Source organism: Cyrtonyx montezumae, unplaced genomic scaffold (genome assembly GCF_038088225.1).
Source record: "Cyrtonyx montezumae isolate F1298 unplaced genomic scaffold, pur_monq_1.0 scaffold_3, whole genome shotgun sequence".
NCBI classification, from domain to species: domain Eukaryota; kingdom Metazoa; phylum Chordata; class Aves; order Galliformes; family Odontophoridae; genus Cyrtonyx; species Cyrtonyx montezumae.
In genome coordinates this window covers 50,258,914-50,279,654 of record NW_027072034.1, presented here as the reverse complement: position 1 = coordinate 50,279,654, position 20,741 = coordinate 50,258,914, and the positions used below count along the sequence as shown (strand labels likewise).

Genomic DNA, 20,741 nt, shown 5'->3' with positions numbered 1-20,741 from the left:
TTTATTTATCTATCATTTTGCCAGCATTTTGCTTCTTGATTTTCCCATTCTTGTGACTATTCACATTCTAGTTCATTTCCATCCCAGAAGAGCAGGAGTTCTGCTTCTTTCTTCATTTTCCTTACTAATTATGGCTTGGAATGATGGGGAGAGGTTTCGGTACATCCAGCTGCTCACCTGAGAAGCTCGTAACACTGGTGGAATTGGGATGTGCTGCTCACCACATCCAGCGGAGCACATAACCTTCCCTGATCTCCAGACAGAAAGTCTTGCTCACTGTCCCTCTGTTAGGGTACTACACCTGGCACTGGACTGAACAAATGCTCTGCTACTGCAGGCTGCCTACATTGCCACTTCCAGCTAAAATAACAATGTTACCCTCTCCCAGTTAACCTTTACAAGATTTCAGTAGTATGCATTTCACATATCTATTCAGTATACCTAAAACGATAGGTGTCCTATCATTCATATTCTACAGTGTTGTGCAACATAAGTCACACAGAGACTGCTCCCAAGGCTCTGTGATGCTCATCTTGCAGGGTGACGGGAACTTCTGTTGTAGCTGGGTGTCTTTACTACAGTAAAAGCAAGTGCAGCCCAAAGGAGATTTGTGAAGGAAGGCAGAGGATACGTGTCATCCTGTTACACATGCTGTGCAATAGTATTTTCCATACTGTGCATTAAATTGCTACAAGCTCTGCAACATTTACTACAGAAATAGGGTTTTTTTTTGTTTGTTTTTTTCAAACAAACATTTTTCCTACTGTGTCTGATACAAGAATGTCTCAGCCAATCAAGCTTTGAAATCCAATTGCTCCTTGGGTAGAAATGTAAATGGGTGATTTGGACATGGTACACTAGAAGTGACATAAATTTGATTAATTTGCACAATATAAATCATGGGCCTTGCAACCTATTCTAGGGAACTGCAGGGGAGCTGGACCAGATGATCTCCAGAGGTCACTTCCAACCCCAATGGTTCCGTGATTCTGTGATTACTCAGCTGCCTTACAGTGTGAAGGAGAATCCCTGTTGAAGAAGCACCTGCTCATTGCCATTTATGCAGGACACAAACTGGGTTTCCCTCTGAATGGGAAATGGCATGCTCCCTCCTCAGCTCTCACATGGTGCAAGGAACTGATTATACATAGCAACTAATGTTCTAGTGTTTAATTTACAGTGTAGTGTTGGGGAAAATGAATGCAGAACGTCAGAACTATTTTCTGCACCACATTTTCAGTATTTTAATGTGCTTTCAGAAGTAATGTTCAAACAGACAAATAATATATATTTAAAAAAAGCAGCACTATCTAAAACAGTATTCTTTTCCTGGCTTGTCAGAGAGGGCTATCATTGAACACAGAAGGAATCCTGGTTGTTTCAGCCCTTGGAGCATATTTAAGACAGATGATCCAGGAAAGTGTCATTGTGCCATCCCAAGTGATTCTCAGTATTTATTTATACCAAGAAAAAGAAAATAGGCTCAAAGAGCATAGCGGATTAGCCAGACCAACACAGGGCACCACAATGTCTTCTTATACGCAAGGCTGGTGCTTGCTAATCCACAGCACAGATAACTGCGAAATAGTAGAGCCATGCTTACAAGGAGCGCTGCACACTTCACAGAATGACAGGAACAAAATTTAGTTAATAGAAAAATGTTGTATCTTTACTTTCAGTGTCAGTAAAACAAAAGAAATATCTTTAGTTTTCTCACTCATTAAGCGACAACCTTACTAGCAAACTTAGGTCTGCCCTCTTAAGCAGCTCTGGGCAAGCTCATACCCATTTCTGCCTTTTTTTCCTTATCTGTCTGTAGCACGGGTTACTAATGCCGATCTCCATCATAAACCCTGGGAAGATTTACATTCAAGCAATAGTATTTGAGAATTGATTATTTTATGCTTCTGTTACTATTTTTGAAGTTTCTGTGTCTGTGGCTCTTTCCTCCTACAAAAGTAACAAAATTCTGAGAATAATGCGTTAGGATTGGAAAACAGGAATTTTCAAATGCACAGATGCCATTAGCATTTGGACAGCAAGTAGCACAGTTGTACTGCCTGAAAATCCTGAGTTTTGAGGTACTAAGGTAGTATTTATGAATAAGATGCTACTAGTGAAAGTGTATCACCCCTCCTCTGTTAGGCAGCTGTGATTTCCCCTACAGCACCTGGTACTGGTAAATATACAAGAGGCAGACACCTTGATCAGATACAGTCCTGCACAAAGGACTCTTTCTGATAGAGTTCTCTGTGTAGGTGCCCAAATTGACTAATTGGTCCTCAGATAAGAAAAGCTCTACAGGGAATTAAAATGCCACTTGTCCTGTAGTCTTGTTTTATTTTCTACAGGAGACTTTTCTTTTTTAATCAGATAAGTGGCTTAAAATTATGGCATATAGACTTGCTTCAGTTAAAAATCCCAAAGACAGTAACCATTTACACTGCGAGCAAATTATATTTTATAATAAATTATTAAGTTTAAAATAATTTGGAATGAAAGTGGTATTACTTGCATTGTACAGTAGAAGTATAATCTTGAAGTCAAAAGTTGCTACAATCTCTTGTGAATTTGGGGACAGCAAGCAGAATTAAATAGGTATTTTTTTATAAAATCAAATTATAAAGTCAATAGGCCTTAATCCTTTAATCTTTCAGCACTCATGTTTTTCCCTGGATATTCTTGAGTGGGTAATGGTTTGATTTGGGAGATCAAAGGGTTAATTTGCTTTTCAATTGAAGAATGACTCAGAGTTCCCCCTTATTGTTCAAGGCAAAAAAAAAAAGAGTGGTGTGTGGGTGTAAGGTAGGGGAAAAAAAAGCCAAGAAAATGGATTCACTAATTGGGGTTTTCACCTGCTGTGAGTCTAATTGAATACAATACCTTATTTGTAACTCAAGGAGAAAGAAGATTATGCAAAGTATGAGAATTTCAGACTGGTTTTTAAATTCTTATTACTTGGCAGTATTGTATGGGAAAGAAGACAAATGTAGTAATAGCAGCATAGAGCTTGACCAGGAGACTCTAGAAACAGTAAGAAATTGAAGGAATGTGTATCATGGTGATCAGGACCAGAGATTTCCTGACAGGAAGCAAAATGCTTTTTTTGTGAAGCTGCAGGCTTCTATCCAGTGAGTTCTGCTACATTAAGCAGGCTGCTCTGCCGTTGTGGTGGATCGTGAAGTCTCTCCCAATTAATGCACTAAAGATTACACTTTGAGAGGTCCCTGTATTGTTAAAACTTAGAAGGAGATGGAGGAAGGAATGTTTGTTGATTTGAAACAATTGACAGAGCCTTCAGACTGTTGATTTGCCTCAAAGCTGATATATATATGTTAGCCAGGGATCATTAACGTAGTGCCGTGCCCATCCACATTGAGATGAATCCTCTTTCTCTTGCCTTTTTGAAGCAGTGTTGGAGATGCAAGATAAACAGAAGCTGTGACATTGACCTTTTGAAGCAAATTAGGTCGTTTAGAAACTATGAGAAGTTAACATTTTGCTCAGTTGGGTTTAATTCTTGCTTTTGGAAGTTGTTGGGGTTGAACATACCTACAGCAAACACGCAAGGACTTCCCCTGAACCCTGTTGGGCTTCTATTAAAGCCAGATAATTCAGGTACCTGAATCCTTAAGGACAGCCCTAAATATCATAATACTTGTGATGGACACCACCCAGCTACGTGCTCATTGAGCAGTCTACGGGCACCGATGTGGTAAGGCAGTAAACATGGGTGAGTAGAAATTTCCACGTGCCCTACATCTTCTCCACGTTAAGGCTTTCTGTAGGCTTTAAAGGCACCTTTTTGGGCGGCTGTACCGCAGAGAGCACGAAGCGTAAATCTGAAAAACCGCCCAGCTGCGTGCAGGGCACAGCTTCCACGCGTGAAGGACGTGGAGAGGTGAGGTGCTTGGGCCACACAATTCACACCGGGAAACGTGGCACCCATCCTCGCGCTCACGAAACGGAGGGCGGGAGGGCGCGCTTCGCTCCCAAGCACACCGCCGGCTGCCGCGCACGGGGACATCCGCCACTTCCCGGCGGGAAGGAGCGACCCCAACTCCGCAGCGAGCCCCATTGCAGGCGGGCGAGAACGGGGCGGCGCAGCGCGGCTCGGCGCGGGGAGTACCGCCTTCTCCCTCCCTCCCTCCTTTCCTCCCGCCCGCCCGCCGGCGGGGCGGCCGCAGTGGTGCTGGGCGGCGGGGCCGGGCGGCAGCGCTGTCTGTGTGCGCGGCGCCGCCGAGCAGCTGCCGCCATGAGGGAGCAACGCAGAGGGTGAGGAGCAGAAGGGGGCGCGGCGGCAGGTGCCGGGCGGGATGATGGGGCCGAGGGCAGCGCGGTGGCCGCGGCCATCCCAGCGCACGGCTGCGGCGTGGAGGTAACGCGTCCGTGTCCTCGAAAGAGCGTAGGGGAAGCGATCTGACGCCGCGCACCCGGAGCTGGAGCCGGGCTGGGGCGTAAAGGGCAGCGGTGGAGCGTGACTGTGCGGCGCGTAACTTGGTGCGGGTGCGAACTTCCCTGAAATACTTCAAGGGGATATTTACTTTTTTTTGGAGCCCTTTCGTGTTCGGCGGTCACCTTTCCCATGACTGCGCAGGGACGGGAAGGGGTTCCCTGGGGCTGCGCGAGGTCTTTTTCCGACCTTAACGATTTTACCTTCCGATTCTTTGACCCTCGCCTCGCCGCGTCCCTGCTCAGAGCTCGCTCTGCGGGAGCGGGGCTGTGGGGTCTGGTGCCCCGCACGGAGATGGCTTTGGCAGGAGCGGAGGGGCTTTGCGGAGCGGATAGCAGGGCGGGCAGGTAGCAGCTGGAGGGCAGCACCCCGAGCCCCGCCGCCGAGCGGCCGGCTTTGCCCGAGACAGAGCGTACAAAATAAACGTTTGACATCGCTGAGAGGGGAAAAAGTGTTGCTCTTCACTCCTCGGCAGTTGGTATTTGCCTTTCTCTGGCTATTCGTTTCCAGTATCAGTGAGAAACTTAAATACGTATCGGTGCCTCCCTTCGGAGGCGCGATGCTTCTTACAAAAGCCAATAAAACGTGCTGCAGTCAGATTCTTGCTGGAAAGACGCTGATCCTTGGCTTAAACAGGAATAATCTCCGTGCACAGATCAGTAGAGTCTAGATTTATACGTGAAAACAGTAGTCCTTTGTACAGCACAAAGGAGTGCCACCTTCTCACACTGCTAATACTTTCCATCGCAGTGCTGTGGTGTAGCCGAGGAATTAATGAAACCCTGTAAAAAGACAGCTGTTAAGTCTTCTGGCAATCACTGTCATCTGCTGCTGAAAACATTTCTGATTTTCAATGAGCGGCAGTGTCTATGCATGCAAACACTTTGAAACGCATTTATGTTAGGTTAGTGAAAGCCAAGCAACTGTATCATGTTTATTTTGGCTTTTTGTCAGCAGTCATAAGGTGGTTGTAATAACCTTTTATTCATCTTAAAGCTGAAAGGTGAGACTGCACTGTTTGAAAGTGGATTATTCAGTGCTTTGCAAGACAGTACTTTAATTGCAGCTTGTTATTAAGCGTACATAACTATCTGTTTATTGCCACCTGATGAAATTTCTTATTCTAACACATCTGCACACATGCATATCTCATTTATGTTGCACTTTCAAATAAATGCGTGAGCAACAGAAGAAGCACAGCAGGAGTTTAGAAAGGACCACGCAGTTGAGTCTGAAGTTCTGGGCTCTGAAACTTTGCAATGAATATGCAAGAGTACCTGAATCGTTCATATATGCAAAAAGAAGGAGTGCAATCAGAATGAGTTAAAAGAGATCTGTTTTTGGGCGTGGGGATGTTTTAGCTCTGGTGCAACATTGTTCTCTGTTCCTCCTGCTGCTAGTGTTGCTCAGTGTTAATATAAAATGCAGGAAGAGAAAACTGTTTTGTGCAAACTGATCAAGCTGTAGCAAGAGAACTGTAATTCAGATTGTGTGCCTTTTGGGCTAACATCTCTTGGTGCTTTTGGTAGAACAGAGGGGTTGCACATGCATAGTGTGACAGAATTATGCACATAAAAATTATCCTTACTAACATAATGTAGTTGTCCTTTAATGAAGTGGTCCTGCCACTCTCAAAGGATGTGGTAAGTGAGGACCATGCTTTCATCCCCCTGTATTATTGATGTATTTAGTGTGCCAGTCACACCAGCACCTAGGTGTCACCATTATCCAGTACTGCTCCTCTCATTTTCAGGTCCGCTTTTAATTTCCTTTTCACCTTTGCAGCTTAAGTCAGGTGGGAAAGAGGAAAACAAGCTCCGTGAGCCCTCAGCTGGGCACATTGCACCAGGCTCCAGCTTCTTCTGGTCAGAGGGTTCATGCTTCCTGTGTCCCTCTGCATCCTCCAGGCTTGCAGGCTGCAAAGGGCCCTGCTCACCGGAGTTTAAAACTGGCAGACCTTGTGCTGTGGCTCTAATGGGGATGCTACAGCGTTCCCAGGCACAGTGGAGACTGCAGGAACTGCTGAGCTGGCACTTCCCTTCGGACAGGCATAGCCTCCCCCCGCCCGGCCCCTGGCTCACGGTCCAGTGGCCTTTGGAAGCAGTAGAGAGGCTCACAGAGAGCAGGCAGGCTGCGATCTCATCCTCCTAGTGCTTCTAGTGGGAGCAAAGTAGCTGCAGCCCTCCTGCCTCCCACGTCTCAGCGGCTTTGCCCTTCCTCCTCACCTGCTTCAGCACCAGACCTCAGCTCTTTCCCGAGAAGGGCACCAGGGTGAAGGAAGGGCGCGCTGGAAAAAGGCACCCATCCCACCAGCTCAGCCCTTGGGACGTGTAGGTGAAGTGAATGAAACCACTCACTGCAAAATGGGCATCCCTGTGCGAATTATTTTAAGCAGTCGTGATGTAAGAGCGTGCTGTGTAGTCATTTGAGGTATCTGGCAGTAAAAGTGTATGAAAACAGTCCAGTGTTTCTTTGGCAATGGAAATTTTATTTTCAGTGTCTTAGGAAGATGGGTTATGTATTTTCCAGAAGATAAATAAGCGACATAAGCTTATGCCGTGCATACTAAATTCACTGATGTCTGATTAAGCTTTACCATAAAAACAAAAATACCAAAAAAATACTTGTCCGTGTGGTGTTGAGTGATTAACCATAATGGTTTTCCGCATCTTAAATGATTCTCTTGTTCTTCTATCCAACACAGGCATAGGATTCTGGGTGCTGTATAGGTATATCATTGCCACATGCTCAGTGGCTTTAAAATACTGTAATGGGGAGTGAGTGCCTTTGATAGTTCCCAGACCAATAGCTGTAGGTCCCCAAATGGCCTAGTTCATCCACAGAGCAATCTGGAGCTGACAAACCAAATTCACAGGGAAAATTAGACAATTAGTTTCCTAGCTTTCTTGCAACTGCATACCTCAGTTCTTACTCTCCTTTGCTACGTGCTTTGGCACAGAAGCCAAAGATACACTTGCTGTTGGGCTACCTCAGAAGTGCATGGCATTTGAGATAATAAGGAGGTGTGGAAAACTGCCATCCCCAGAGTTCCTGCATTGTTGCCCTGTGCCAGCCCCCAGCACGAGGAGCTCGTGTGTACAGCTCTGAGCTCGGTCCTGCAGCGCTCCCCAGCTGGGCCTGCCAGGCTGCTGCCAGGGAACTGCTGGTCTGGAACGAACACTGAGAACTAGCAAACAGCAAGCACAGTTCTGTAGGCACGAGTGTTTGTCTGCTGCTGCAGCCTGCTTACCTGAGTCGTGAGGTCTCTCTCTCAATGGAGTAATTTGGCATTGAATATGTTCCCTTGTTCTTTTCCTTTGGGCTGCTATTGTACAAGCAGGGGGCAAATGGTTGCCAAATGTTGTCGGGATTCAGTGTGTAAGTGAAACTGATTTTTCTTCAAAAATGCTGTAAGCTGCTGGTACTGTGGAACTTTCTTGTACCAGACATCCTAGAAAATTTGGGAACTGGGTGCAGTGTTTTCATGTAGGCAACCCCGTGGCTGTGGTCATCAAACTGTAAACTCAGACAACTGAAGGCGATTGCAGCCACCTCTCTTTGCAGCACTTTTGTTTTCCCAGAGCAAAGGCCAGGCTCCGACATCCTTTCCTCATTCTTGTGTCTTCAGCCACTGCTGGAATTAGGAAGGAGAAGGATGCTAAGGCTGATGAGTTGAGAATTCTTTCACTTCTTGAGCTCAGCTCAGGCAGTGCCGTTCCTGAGTTTTTGCTTATGCTTGCTCCTTGTGAGTCCTCTCATTCTTCCTTGCAGTTTTAGAGCAAAATGTGAAGCCATTATACGCAGTAAGTTACTGAATATACAGATGTGCTGGGCCAGTGAAGTACTCACATAGATCAAGTAAATAGCTTGTCTTCTAAGGCCAAAATTAAATCCTGCTAAGAAAACACCGCATGATTCTCTTTCCCCACTGCAGTCGTGGTGCTGAAGTGTTGCATGGAGAGCTGCACCCCTAGGGCATGCCTGTGGAGGTGCACTTGGAAGCACCACTGCCCCCCTTCTCTCTGTTAAGTCAGCTTTACATGCACTGCTGTCTGTACAGGGGCACTCAGTTTGCTCACCAGTTCAGCACACACTGAACAGTGTGTGCTTCCAGAACACCAAAGCACTGCGAGCCGACCCCACTGATCTGTGTATTTCCTTCCGAATGCTGTGTGCACATTGGACTCAGGATGACTGTTTTTTAAGTACAAGAATTGTAAATGTGATTGCTAGCAACTGTACATTTCAGTATTTTTGTAAGGGTAGTCATGGTTTTCTTTTAGTGGAACTGAATTCTGTGTGACCAAGGCTTCACTGGCTATAGAACAGATAAGGAGAATTTTCTTTCAAGTTTCCCATGTTAATGGAAACAAGATCACATTAGCTACGCTGTCATTAAAAAAAATCTTAAAATGTGTGGCCTTGGGAGATGTGAGTTGCTACTGCACTCGCTAACACTTCATGTACTTGGCTCTCTCACATTGCGTGTCTTTTTGGCAACACTCTGCTGCAGAGCTGAAGGCTGTGAGCTTCCATACAGAGATAGTCCCATTTACATTCTAGTCACAGTGCAGGGTTTCGTATGACCATTTGGGTTTTTCCTGGTTTCCATATAGCTCTGCCTCCTGAAACTTCACAAGGACCCCAAGGATAAGGGAGTCAGCCCAAAACACTGCGTTGGCTGAATGCTTACTGTCTCTGTAATATTAGCAGGACTTTTAATTTTCCATCTTGAGCCCGTGCCTAAATACAGCAGTCCAAATGGACATCTGGTGTTGAAAGAAGACATGCCTGCTGCTACTTAGATTCTCCCCTTCCTGCAAGAGCTCAGGCTGCTGGCAGTGTTCTGGCACTGCACTGGGATACACACTGTGCAAGGGAATGGGGAAGAGAAATTCTCTTTTACTAACTTTTATGTTTTTTATTTTAGCCATGAGACGCAGACAACCTGCTGGGATCATCCCAAAATGACTGAGCTCTACCAGTCTTTAGGTAAGACGCCTCTACTATTGTTGTTTCTTCCCCAATCAGGGGAATTATTAAGATGAAGATTTCAAGAAGTAGTGAACCAAATCAAGTAAAAGCAAGAAGCTGTGGTTTTATGAGGACTAAATTTTCTACAAACAAATGTGTAAAGCATAATTATTTATCTTAAACATGGAGTGGAAAAATCAATGTATCAACGCGGCTGGAATGTGCACTGTATTTACTAATTTGGCTGCATTGTTGCAAACTTACTTAAAGACTGCAACAGAAATGGAAAAAAAGGAAAGATAAAAGAAATTGTGAATTTTTTCACTGTTTTACAAAAGGCAGATGAAAAATCAAACCAAGCTGCTGTTAATGTTGACTTTTGGATGGTAAGAAGCCAATGGAAGCAGTCTGACAAACTGCGTTGCCACTGCTTTATTTTTAAAGCATTCAGTACTCAGAATGCATGGCAGCTGTCATGATGTCATTTTGAATACCCAAATTGCATGCTTATTATGACTATAGATGTGCTTCCCTGGTGAGCTTTTGTGTTGGGTTTTTTTGTTTGTTTGTTTCTTAAAATTTTTAGCAGCTTTAGATTTTAGTAATAGAAGTACATCTATGAGATACAGTAGGTCAATCTGTGCTCTAGTATAGGCTGCTTGGCAGACCATTTAATAGCTAACTATTTGTTTTTAATGGTCCCGTTAATAAGTAATGGAGGGTATAATAAAATTTAAGCTATTTGTCTAGAAGAAATATCAGTCAATATGCTGTATTCAAGAAGGAGGTTATGTCTGTATACTGAAAGTACATAAGCCAGCTTTTAAACAAGCCACCTTTAGTACTAAGGCACTCAAGTCTCGCATTCAGTGCAGGCTTATTTAGTATGGTGAAAAATAGCTTAAATTAAATTCTGCTTAAGTGTGTGCTGGCATAATTAGACTGTTTTCAGTAGATAAACTGATATATCTCAAGCTAACTCAGGTATCTCTACAGTGCTCAGCAGTAAAGGTATACCCAAGCTGTTTTAGAAAAGGAATATGATAAAGTGGAATGGAAGTGTGAATGTTTTTTCCTTGTAGTATTAGCATTGTGGCAGCAATTTGTTTTAAAATTAACCATAAGACAGCTCTGTATATCAAACTGGGATAGAAGATGTGTAAATTTAAGCTAACAAAATGCAAAAGCGGACAAGTGTTGACTTGCCATTTAATTATAACATATTACCCTGTTTGCCTCTTTTATAAATCTGCTCTGGAAGCAAGTGGTTTAAAGGATTCTGGACAAATAGCAGTTGTGTGTGATGCCATCTCTTTAATATGGGTAGATCCTTGAGCAGTTGCCTGAATCTCACTCCAACTCTGTAGTTCACTTTGATCCAGAGATGACATGGTATCTCTGATACTGTTGCTGGTCAGACCTGAAGTCCTGTTGAAACTGCTTTTCTTCTGGGATTTCTTTCTGGTATTTCAACTGCCGTAGTCTGGAATAATCAAGAAGTCAAGAGGTAGCTCTGTGCAAGGGGAAAAAAGTCTCCTGGTGGGTTCAGGTCAACAGTGCAAATGATGTGTGACTGTTGAAGTCAGCTTGCATTTAGTTTAACTGAGATTTTATCATTGTAAGTATCACCTAGATGTCAGGATTTGAAGATATTCTCAATGCTTTTTGCATAAAGAAGGAACATGTTTAGGCAGATTTCTTCTCTCTTTTTTTTTTTCTTTTAAAATCCCTCTGTTTTCAAGAGAAAGTAGTGTCCACGAGGGCAATATTCTTTATGGATAGTCGTACTTCTTTTTTTGGGCTGGGACCATGTACTCATTAATTTGGAAGCAACACTGATTTTAGCACAGTATGTGTAATAGGTGTTTTTATTACTAAGCTTAGGTGTTTGTACATGTATGCTACACAGATTAAACAAACCGATTCTTCGTGCACTGCCACATAGGGTAAAGCTTTGAAAAAAGTGGTACTGAATAACCTACCATTTTATTTTATTTTGTTTTTGAATTGGGTATATTCATCATTGCCTAACTCTCATATAAATTGCATAATACAAGCATAACCCGTTTAGTCTTGAATGGAAGCCTTGATGTGTTTTCAGTGCTTTTCTTTGCCTCAGGTCAAAACGGTAATAATGGGATGTTTCAAGTCTTTTAAGACTGTTCAGTAATACTTTATCTGAAAAGATATTATTAAAGTCGATTTTGTATTGCATACTCATTAGATCCTATTATTTTTCCCCACAGTATGATCCAAATTTTGCTTCTTATTCATGTGGAGAAGCTAGTAAGGAGCTTAGTACATATGCATTTTAAAAATCTGATAGAAAACATGAATTCTGCAGTCCAGGTAAATGCAAAAAATGTGAGACCAAGCACATCATTGCTGTCAAGAATGTTTATTTCCATTTTCCAGCTCCCACACATAGCCCATAGAGAGCAGTTGAGTGACGAGGTGGAGCTTTCTGTACATCCCAGGTACTTAAGGATGTGTTGCCTTTCTGTAAATTCACCACGCTTTAATTGATTCCAGTGTATTGTAATTTGCTAGGGAATCTTTGTGTCTAGTTTAAATTCTTCCTAATTACTGAAAGCATAATTTTTTTTTTTAAGAGAATGAGGAAGACGCGACTAGGAGCAAGGCAAGGCTTTTTGTAAAAGGAGAAGTAATCTCAGTTTTATTCTTCACATACCGACTTCTCACACCTACAAATTGCTGCACCACATTTTGCTGAAATGGATGAATTCCAGGTTTCAAACTCATTTTATTCAGCATTGTCTTTAGGGGTTTGGGTGTTTTTTAAAACGAAGGTAAATTTCTTGAAGTAAATTGCTGTACCCGATCGGGTTGTCAGTCCAGCAGTCCTGTGTCCTGCCTGCAGTACGGACTGCAGCAGAGAAAGTGGAAAAAAGCCTCAGGGAGAAATTATGAAGTAACCTGCCCACGAAGGAAGTATTCTCAGTTTCTCTTCACGCTTATTTGCTGAAATGAGACCATTTATAAAGATATTTTTAATAACTGTAAAATACTTCATTTGAAAGTGTATGGGAACTGTTGAATCCTGGCCTGAAGCACTGCTGGATCAGCTGAGGTGAGCACTGAGTCAGCCGCAGGAGCACAGGTGAAGGCAATGCACTGTGTGACCGGAAGGGGTGCAGTCTGGCTCCACCTCTCCCAGACCCCATTTCAGGGCTGACCACCACTGGGGAAGGATCTCTTGTTGGAGATCCCTCCCCTGTGGAGCTCTGGGTGAGCCTCAACTGTCAGTGACAGGTGTGCCTTTCCTAATTTACTGGTTGTCTTTATTCCATCTGGATGAGCCATATGAAAATAGACCATCCTCCTTCATTATTTTGTGTGGGTACTATTCTTTTGGGGTATTCACCCTACAGAAAGTTAGTGTGTGTATTGGAATTTTTTACCTGGTTGTTCTTTCAGCATAAGCTTTTCCTTTTAATAAGCTGAAGTGCTTGCTCTGGATTGCTTCTCTTTATTATTTCAACAACGTAGCAACTTTGTCAGTTTTAATGAAGCATCTATTGCTGACTCAAGTTTGGCAATTTCACTCTTCATTTAAAGTTATGGTTACTTAAAGTTACATAACGAACCGTCAATATTAAATGACATAATTGTTGTTTAATGGTCAAATGGAAGTAGCAGTAGGTAATTGCAGTGATGACCTTAGCTGTGTCATTTAATTTATCTACCAGATGTTGATACAGATTGACTAGTTATATAAATGAAGAACATAGTGAAAAAACAAATGCCTAAATAGGAGAGGTAGTAAAAATCAGTGATATGTGAGTTTCCAAGGCTCAGTCACTGATAGTTCCCCCCTGGTTTGTGCATCGCTTTAACGAGCCACTCCCCTTTTCTCTTCTGATTTTCTTCTGGAAGTCTTCAAAGTACCCAGAACTGCTCCCGCTGCTTTTCTTTCAAAGAGCAGTTCCCCCGCAGCAGGTCTTCTTCTATACTCTTCTTTTATAGCCCCCTTACAGATATTCTTGTCTTTCGTGATGGCTTCGGGACATCTCTGAAATTAGAATTTGCATTATTTTGTTGTCCCGGAGAATTCAAGGACCTTTGAGACGAGAAGAACAGAAATCAAAGAAGACTGTGATTGCTTTTTTTTCCTTTTTGAGTTATCTTCTGAGAGTGAAGATTTAATTGGTGACAGCTTAGCTCTGAATTATAGCATTTTGCCTGTAAGCTGAAAATGACTCTAACCTTTCTAGCAGTGACCTAGGAGAGCTTGGAATGTTACACCATACTGTTAGTGTTCCCTTCCTTCAGCCTTCCTATGGGGTGACAGGATGAGTTTCCTCAATGTCTCTGCAAACAGTAATTGTGATAGCAGGATGCAGTCAGAATGCATCTTTTTCTGTCTTCTAATTCCCCAAGGTAAGACAAGAAGGTGGAAAGAAACCCACCCCTACCCTTGCAGACACCAGTGTGCTGCAGCTAGTGACAGCTTTCCATTTAATTTGGAGTGTGAGGGAGGCGGTTCTCCATGATGTATTTGGAAGAAATGTCTCATTTGCTTAACACGAGGTAAGAGAATGCTGGGAGGGACTTCTGAACCTCCAGCCAAATTTCGGCAGCATCCATTGTGTTAATCTTGTGATTGGCAGCTCCATAAAGCAGAGTGAGCTACTAACAGTGAGTGACCAAGGGAGATAAACATTACTGCCCTTTTCAGTTTGTGCATTTTGATTTGTCCTTTTGAAAAGCTGCCTGAAGAGGTTAAACAGCCTTTCTTTGCCATTTAAAAATAAAAACATCTACTTATTTATCACAGAGCTATTATGCTGTTGCCTTTCTCTGAGTCTTTATTCATATTCAACTAATTGATTTTCACGTTTGTATGAAGATGTGCACATCACAAATCAATTGCCTGGTTTTATTGAAATTCAAAGATTGTACATACAGTCTTGTTTAAAATATTGCTTATCCACTGATACCGCTAATAATTATAATCTGCGTAATAAATATTTTTCACTTGAGAGAATAGGATTACTTGGGCTCTGACACCCTTGGGTAGTTGTCAGACCTAGAGTATGTCATCTCTGTAAAGTGTGTGACTGCATTCTGTGCAGACAGGTAGTCAGTACACGTAGCTATAGCAGAGGAGCCATAATTTGCTGATGAGCTACCAGTGGTAGGGATCATTGTGTTTCAAGGACCTTGTGTCTCTTGACAATTAAGCCATAGGTATGTTAGCAGTGAAGGAGGAAATGAAAGAGAGCGAGCAAAGTAATGTTCTGCTGTGGAACAGTTAGCCATATGGGAATGTTTTGCTTGAAAGTATTACCTTCTTGGCTTGCAAATGAATACCATTCCTTAATAATTTTGAAGTTGCTTGTTTGCTGTTTATTTATTTCATTAAGGCTGCATCTCAGCTAGCATACAGGAAGAATTGCTGAGCTGGCTGCACACTGCCTACATCCCGACTCCATAATGGAGTATAACTCGGGTGAACATTGTATCCTTTCAGTTTTGTTGGGAAAAAAACAATGACAAAATACATTTCCAAAGGCCATGTCAACTGATCAGGTAATTGGAAGGCTGACACATGCTGTGATGTTCATCTACTTCTTGGCGTAGATGCAGTCAGTAGCACTTCAGTCCCCTGAGTGCCTTCCACTTATTAATTAATATTTGCAGACACACTGTTAATGTTCTACTTGGTGGAGTGTTTATAACACACCCTGCCCTGTGACTTCATGGGCAGTGGTTAAGCTGTATGTCTGTATATATAACAGCACTGCTTACCATTATTTATCCTCAAAGCAAAGTAAGTGATCGCATTAATTATTGTTATCATGAGTCAATGGCTGGACTTAGATGATGTTAAGCAGTGTTTCTTTGATCAATATCTTTCCTTTATGCATTTGTCTTGCTTACATTTTTAATTCACAATTCCTACAGAGATGTATGTCACTGTAAGAATCGTTATAAGATTTATATAGGGGTTTTGGGCAGCAGAAAGATAATCACCACTCTAATCAACTGGTCAGAGAATCACAGCCATATTGAATTGATATGAGATGAAACTTCATGGAAAGTCAGGATGCTATCACATACAGTCTGATGAAACACTTGAAGGCTTAGTGGCTGGTAGCAGAATTATAATCCATTCGGGATTGCCCTTTAAACTGTTTTTGTTAGGTACGCGTTATCAGAGACAACAGTGATGTGTAATTAATTCTGAAAAGAGTTTAACCACTTCTAGCACTTCTCTTATCAACAGCTATTTGAGTATGTCACAAGCTATGGTGAAATAGTCTTTTCAGATTTTGAAGTGTTATCAGTGGAGGTCCACATTGCTTTCCTTGCAAACAAGTGAGATCAAAACAAAAACACTGCAGATCTTGCCAAACTGAGACTAGGAATTGATGAGCATGGGCAAACGTGGATATGACTTGATGAGGTCTAATTTATTTCAGTGAAGTTTGTTGATAACTTGACAAATTTAACTCTTGAGATGGCAGTTACCACCTTTAGTATGTAACTACTCTTCAGTTTGTCCAGGTAGTGAAAAACTCAGTCCATAAAACCAAGAGAAATGACTGTGCTTGTGCTTTTCAGTTAAAAATCAATAAAAAGTGATTGTGATAATATTTGCAATAATGTAGGACAGTTTTCCCCCCTAAAATAAAAAAGAAGGTGGTGTCCAGGTAGAAAGGACTTCAGAGATGCCTTGTGTGTGTAAGACAGATTATCAGCTGCCTCTGGAAGGAGATAGTCTGGCCTGTCCCAGGGCTTTTAAATAGTCAGTCAAAATAGCTGTGTTAGAAAGCAGTACGTGGTCAAATGGAACATCCCAGTCATTCAGCTCTAACAGCAGCTGGAGCTCCTGTAGCATGATCAGTCTTTTTAAGAATATCCATGGAAAGCAATTCAGATAAAACACATTACTGAAAATGTGCAGTAATCAAAGCAGACGTTCTTCCCAACTGGGCAGTGCACCCCTTGTTAAATATGTCCTTTTAAAAAACTCATTGTTCTCCAATTTTTTATTACTTTTAAATGCTTGCCGCCTTATTTCATGTGATAAAAGGATCAAGAATATGAGGAATTTTTTTTTACTATTAAAACTTTTTTCAAATCCCAGTCTATAATCTGGAATGTAGCACGGATGAATTAAAAACAAGATTCTGCAACATCTTATTTGTTAATACTCTGTCAGTAGCAAGTGAGACAATCCAGCAGGTGGTTCAAATTTATGATGCAAATCATGGGCCACTTCTCAACTGAGTGATTTTTTACCTGATTAGCCACTGTCAAAAGGATGTGGTGTATGTAATTACTGCTGTTTCTGAATTCTGTAGAAATACAGCCATGAAAAATGTGTTGATGATGCTGTTTTAGCTCTTTTGAGGAAAAGCGTAGCCTTTACATTTTGAGATTTCTCTCAACTTGCAGAATTATGCAGAGGAGGTTAATTGGATAAGATTAATTGGATTTAATTACCTGATTGTTTTTCAACAGTAGTTCTGATTTTAGTTCTTCCTATCAATAATTTGAAGTCTTTTTCCTTAAAGTTGCTCATGTAAGAAGCATTAGTTGTTGTAGAATAATTTGGAGGCACTTTGTGGTGCCTGATGAAGGAAATCAGTTTTCAAGATAACTTTCTCCCTACCACGTTAGATGCTGCGAAACAAGTGCAGGAGCTTGTCGTGTCTGTAATGAGAAGAGGAAAGCAACAAAAGGAGATTTCCTAATTTCAAGGGTCATTTATACCTTAACACTTTGAACCCTTTCACGGCAGTGAGAGGGCTGTGTTAGCAGCTGAGAAAGATCTTGGAGAGAACTTAGTGCTGTGCAGGAGACAGTTGGTCATTGCTGCTAAGGCCTCAGCATCTGTCCTGTAGATCTTTTGTAGCATAATCTTCAATCTTCTCCCCCATAAGCATTTATAGTCCCTTGAACAGAGAGTTTGTTCATGACTGAGTGGTTGAGAACAACTTCTGCTCATCCCTCTTGGGCATAAATATTAGTGTCACCAAATACTGCAGTGCGACCTTTTCTTGGTCTGTTTGTTTCCAGGGCGCACGTGACCTTTTCCAGTACATGATTATTTCAGAACTCAAGAACAGATTATGCTCTTGAACATATACATTTTTTTTAATGTGTGAAAGTTACCTTTCAAGCAGTGAGGACTAGGAATGGAGTTGCAGTATTGAAAAACAAACTGCAAAAGTCTCATGTACTTCAAAGGCTTTCCAGACCTCTGATTACCTCATTTGGAATATGAGACTGTGCAGTCTTCCTAGGTGTTGAAGGAAAGGCTGGACAAAAGTATGCTTGTTGTATTTTGCTTTTCTGCCTGCCCAGAGGTGGCAAAAATTTGGTGGATTTTTGGACAACACAAAGTGGCTCCTAACTTTTTACTAGTCTGTTTGGGAGTGTAAAGCATCTTTTTTTTTTTTCCCCCTTGGGACCTAGGAAGGAAAAAAACACAGGAGAGGATGAGCTGCTAATGTTTTTATAAAACCTTGGTAGATTGCTGTTGCTTGTGCCTCATTCCTGACTCCTCCACATATTCCCAGCAGTAATGTCTGGCTGGCAGCCAAGCAGTGCCTTATGCTGCCTTACTCTAGGTTTCCTTCATTGCTGTTAATGGTGACATTGCCACCAATGGTAGCACAGAGCTACCAAGCCTCAAAGCCTGACAGTCTTACATTGTATATTTCATTTAATTGGAGTCATACACCAGCAAGGAAAGCATTTTGATCCTAATTAGAGGAGAGCTGGGTTTCCCCTCTCTGTTCTGTAGAGGAGTGCATTCTTCCCAGCAGTAGCTTGGGTGGAGGAAAAGCACCACCACCAGTTTTATAGGAATACAGTTAAAAAAAAAAAAAAAAGCTAATATTAAATTCCAGAGGATGAAGAGAAGGGAATCCAAATGAGGGAGTTCAGAGCAAGGTGCATATGGAGTTTCTTAAGCACAAAATCATAGAATCACATATTAGCTTGAGTTGGGAAAAAAAAATCTAATTCCAGTCCCCTGCTCTGCGCAGGTACACCTTCCAATAAATCAGCCTGCCCATATCCTCATCCAGCCTGGCCTTGAGCACTTCAGAGATGGACATCCAGAGCTTCTTCTCTGCAGCCTGTTCCAGTGCTCCACAACCCTCATCATGTAGGATTTCTTCCCAATATCTAATCTAAATCTACCTTTTTTTTTTTTTTTTTTGCTTAAAGCCTTATCACAGCACACCTTCCACAGCTTTCCTGGAGGCATTGATTAGGTACTGGAAGGCTGCTATAAGCCTTCTGTGGAGTCTTTTCCTGCCCAGACTGAACAACCCAAACTTGCTCAATCTGTCTTTGTGGGAGTGGTGCACCAGCAATCAGATTACCCTCATGGCCCTCCTGATTTGCTACAGCAGATCTAAATCTATATGCTGGGGCCCTGGAGCTGTTCACAATACTCCAGTTGGGGTCTCACAAGAGCAGAGTAGTGGGGGAGAAACACCTTCAACTGGCTGTTTTTTTTGTTGTTGTTTTTTGTTTTTTGTTTTGTTTTGTTTTTTGATGCTGCCCAGGATATGTTTGGCTTTCTGGGCAGCAGTGCTGATCATGCTGTGCTTCTTATCAACCAGTACTCCCAAGACCTTCTCAGGGCAACTCAATCAGTTTTCCACCCAATCTGTTTGTGCTTGGGATTGCCCTGAGGAGCAGGACACTGGACTTAGTAGACTTCTTGGGGTTCACTGTTAAGTACTGGCCCCTTCTCACTATCAGGGCTAGCCACTTCTGCCTTGATTAATCACTGAGATGATAAGAGACTGGAGCACCTCTCCTGTGAACAGAGGCTTTATGAGCTGGGTCTGTTCAGCCTGCAAGAGGCTGAACAAATACTAAGGGTGTGAGTAAATACCTGAAGGGAGAGTGCAATGAAGTCAAAACAGAGCTCTCTTTGGTGGTATCCAGTGCCAGGACAAGAGGCTCCATCTGAACATCAGGAAGCACTTCTGTGCTGTGCAGGTGATGGAGCACTGGCACAGGTTGCCCAGAGATCTGCAGATTTGTAGAAGCCACCTGAATGTGTTGCCAGGCAGCCTGCACTGGATGTTCATAGTGAAGCAAGGATTGGACCAGGTCATCTCCTGAGGTCCCTTCTAACCCCAGCCATACTTTGATTCTCTGACCACTCCCTGAATTGCCCTCTCTAAGGAACAACCTTCCTTCATTTGCGGTCAGTCAAAATTCAGATTCCTGTCTTACAGTTATAAAACACTGTTACACTTGGTTTTCAGGAGCTTTTTTTTTTTTCTGAAATGGAATAAGGGGCAGTTGAAAGGTGCAAACACAACTGGGTTGAGAGTGAAGTCAAGTAAGGTGTCTTAAGGGGGTCCTGAGTTTTAAATGAAAGTGCTAAAATCAAAGGCAAAGATGTGATATGGTGTGGCAGATATAGCAAATGACTGTCCACGTGTGATCAGAGGTCCAGGTGGTGGTGGGTAACAAGGACACAAGGTGGGCAGTTGACATCAGAACAAAAACTAGGTGTGGGCTAATGCTGGTAAAAGAAGGTGTGAGCAGAAGCACCCTGCAGCTACATGGCCTCAGCATTTAAAGCTAAGAGATAACATTGCTACTTCTTTCCTGGATGCTCCCCCAAGGCCTGTGAAAGTAGCACTAGACATTGCTTCTTGGTCATTTACAGCAGACACTTCCTGGCAGAAGTGTTAGTATGGTTGATAAGAAATTTAGGGTGTGTAAAATATACACAGAAACAGATGTAAACGATGGCATTTTGAAGATTATATGTCCTCACGGATAGTACCTTCTGCCCTGATTAAGGTCTGCAGTATGTGTATATATTTGCTAATACTTTTAAAAATGTAGATAATAAGCACAGAAGATTTTTCAGAATACACAGTTAAAATTTAGGGAAGACTTGTTCATTTAGTCATAATCTATACACAAGCTTCCAATCGAATTAATTTTGATCAGCCTTACTTCTAACAATTAAAATTGCTAAAACTTGGGATCTTCTATTTCTTTTCCAGAATGCAAGTGTAGCTTTACGACAAGAGTACAAAATGTAACTGAAGGCACAGTGTGTTTGCAAGGGACTGCTTTATTAATTTTCCCTGAAAGACAAATCAAGTTGCTTTATTTAAATTGCACACTTTATTCCATGAATTAAGGCTTCTGGAACCTGTCAGGGTAATTGTGAGAGAGCGAGCTGGCAGGAACGGTGCCCAGGAGAACTGCCCATTAGAAAGGTGTGTGGAACTGAGCAAAGAAGCAATGCACAAAGCTGGAAGTTCCCCTTCTGCTGCAAGACGTGTTTTAGAAA

General features: G+C 42.3%; 2 protein-coding genes across 16 annotated transcripts in view; one reads left to right on the top strand and one right to left on the bottom strand.

Moving 5' to 3' along the window:
* Positions 1 to 20,741, bottom strand: part of GK (glycerol kinase) — a 499,514-nt gene that overhangs the window by 245,639 nt on the left and 233,134 nt on the right. The window lies entirely within an intron of this gene.
* DMD (dystrophin) overlaps positions 1 to 20,741 on the top strand; it is a 961,436-nt gene that overhangs the window by 877,641 nt on the left and 63,054 nt on the right. For 11 of the 15 annotated variants that reach the window (XM_065741536.1, XM_065741534.1, XM_065741531.1 and 8 more), the window contains one exon: positions 9,384 to 9,445. In XM_065741536.1, the coding sequence (XP_065597608.1) occupies positions 9,384 to 9,445 (62 nt within the window). Of the gene's footprint in view, positions 1 to 4,201; positions 4,276 to 9,383; positions 9,446 to 20,741 lie in introns of those variants that run through there. The other 4 variants (XM_065741540.1, XM_065741539.1, XM_065741541.1 and 1 more) reach the window with 3 other exon arrangements.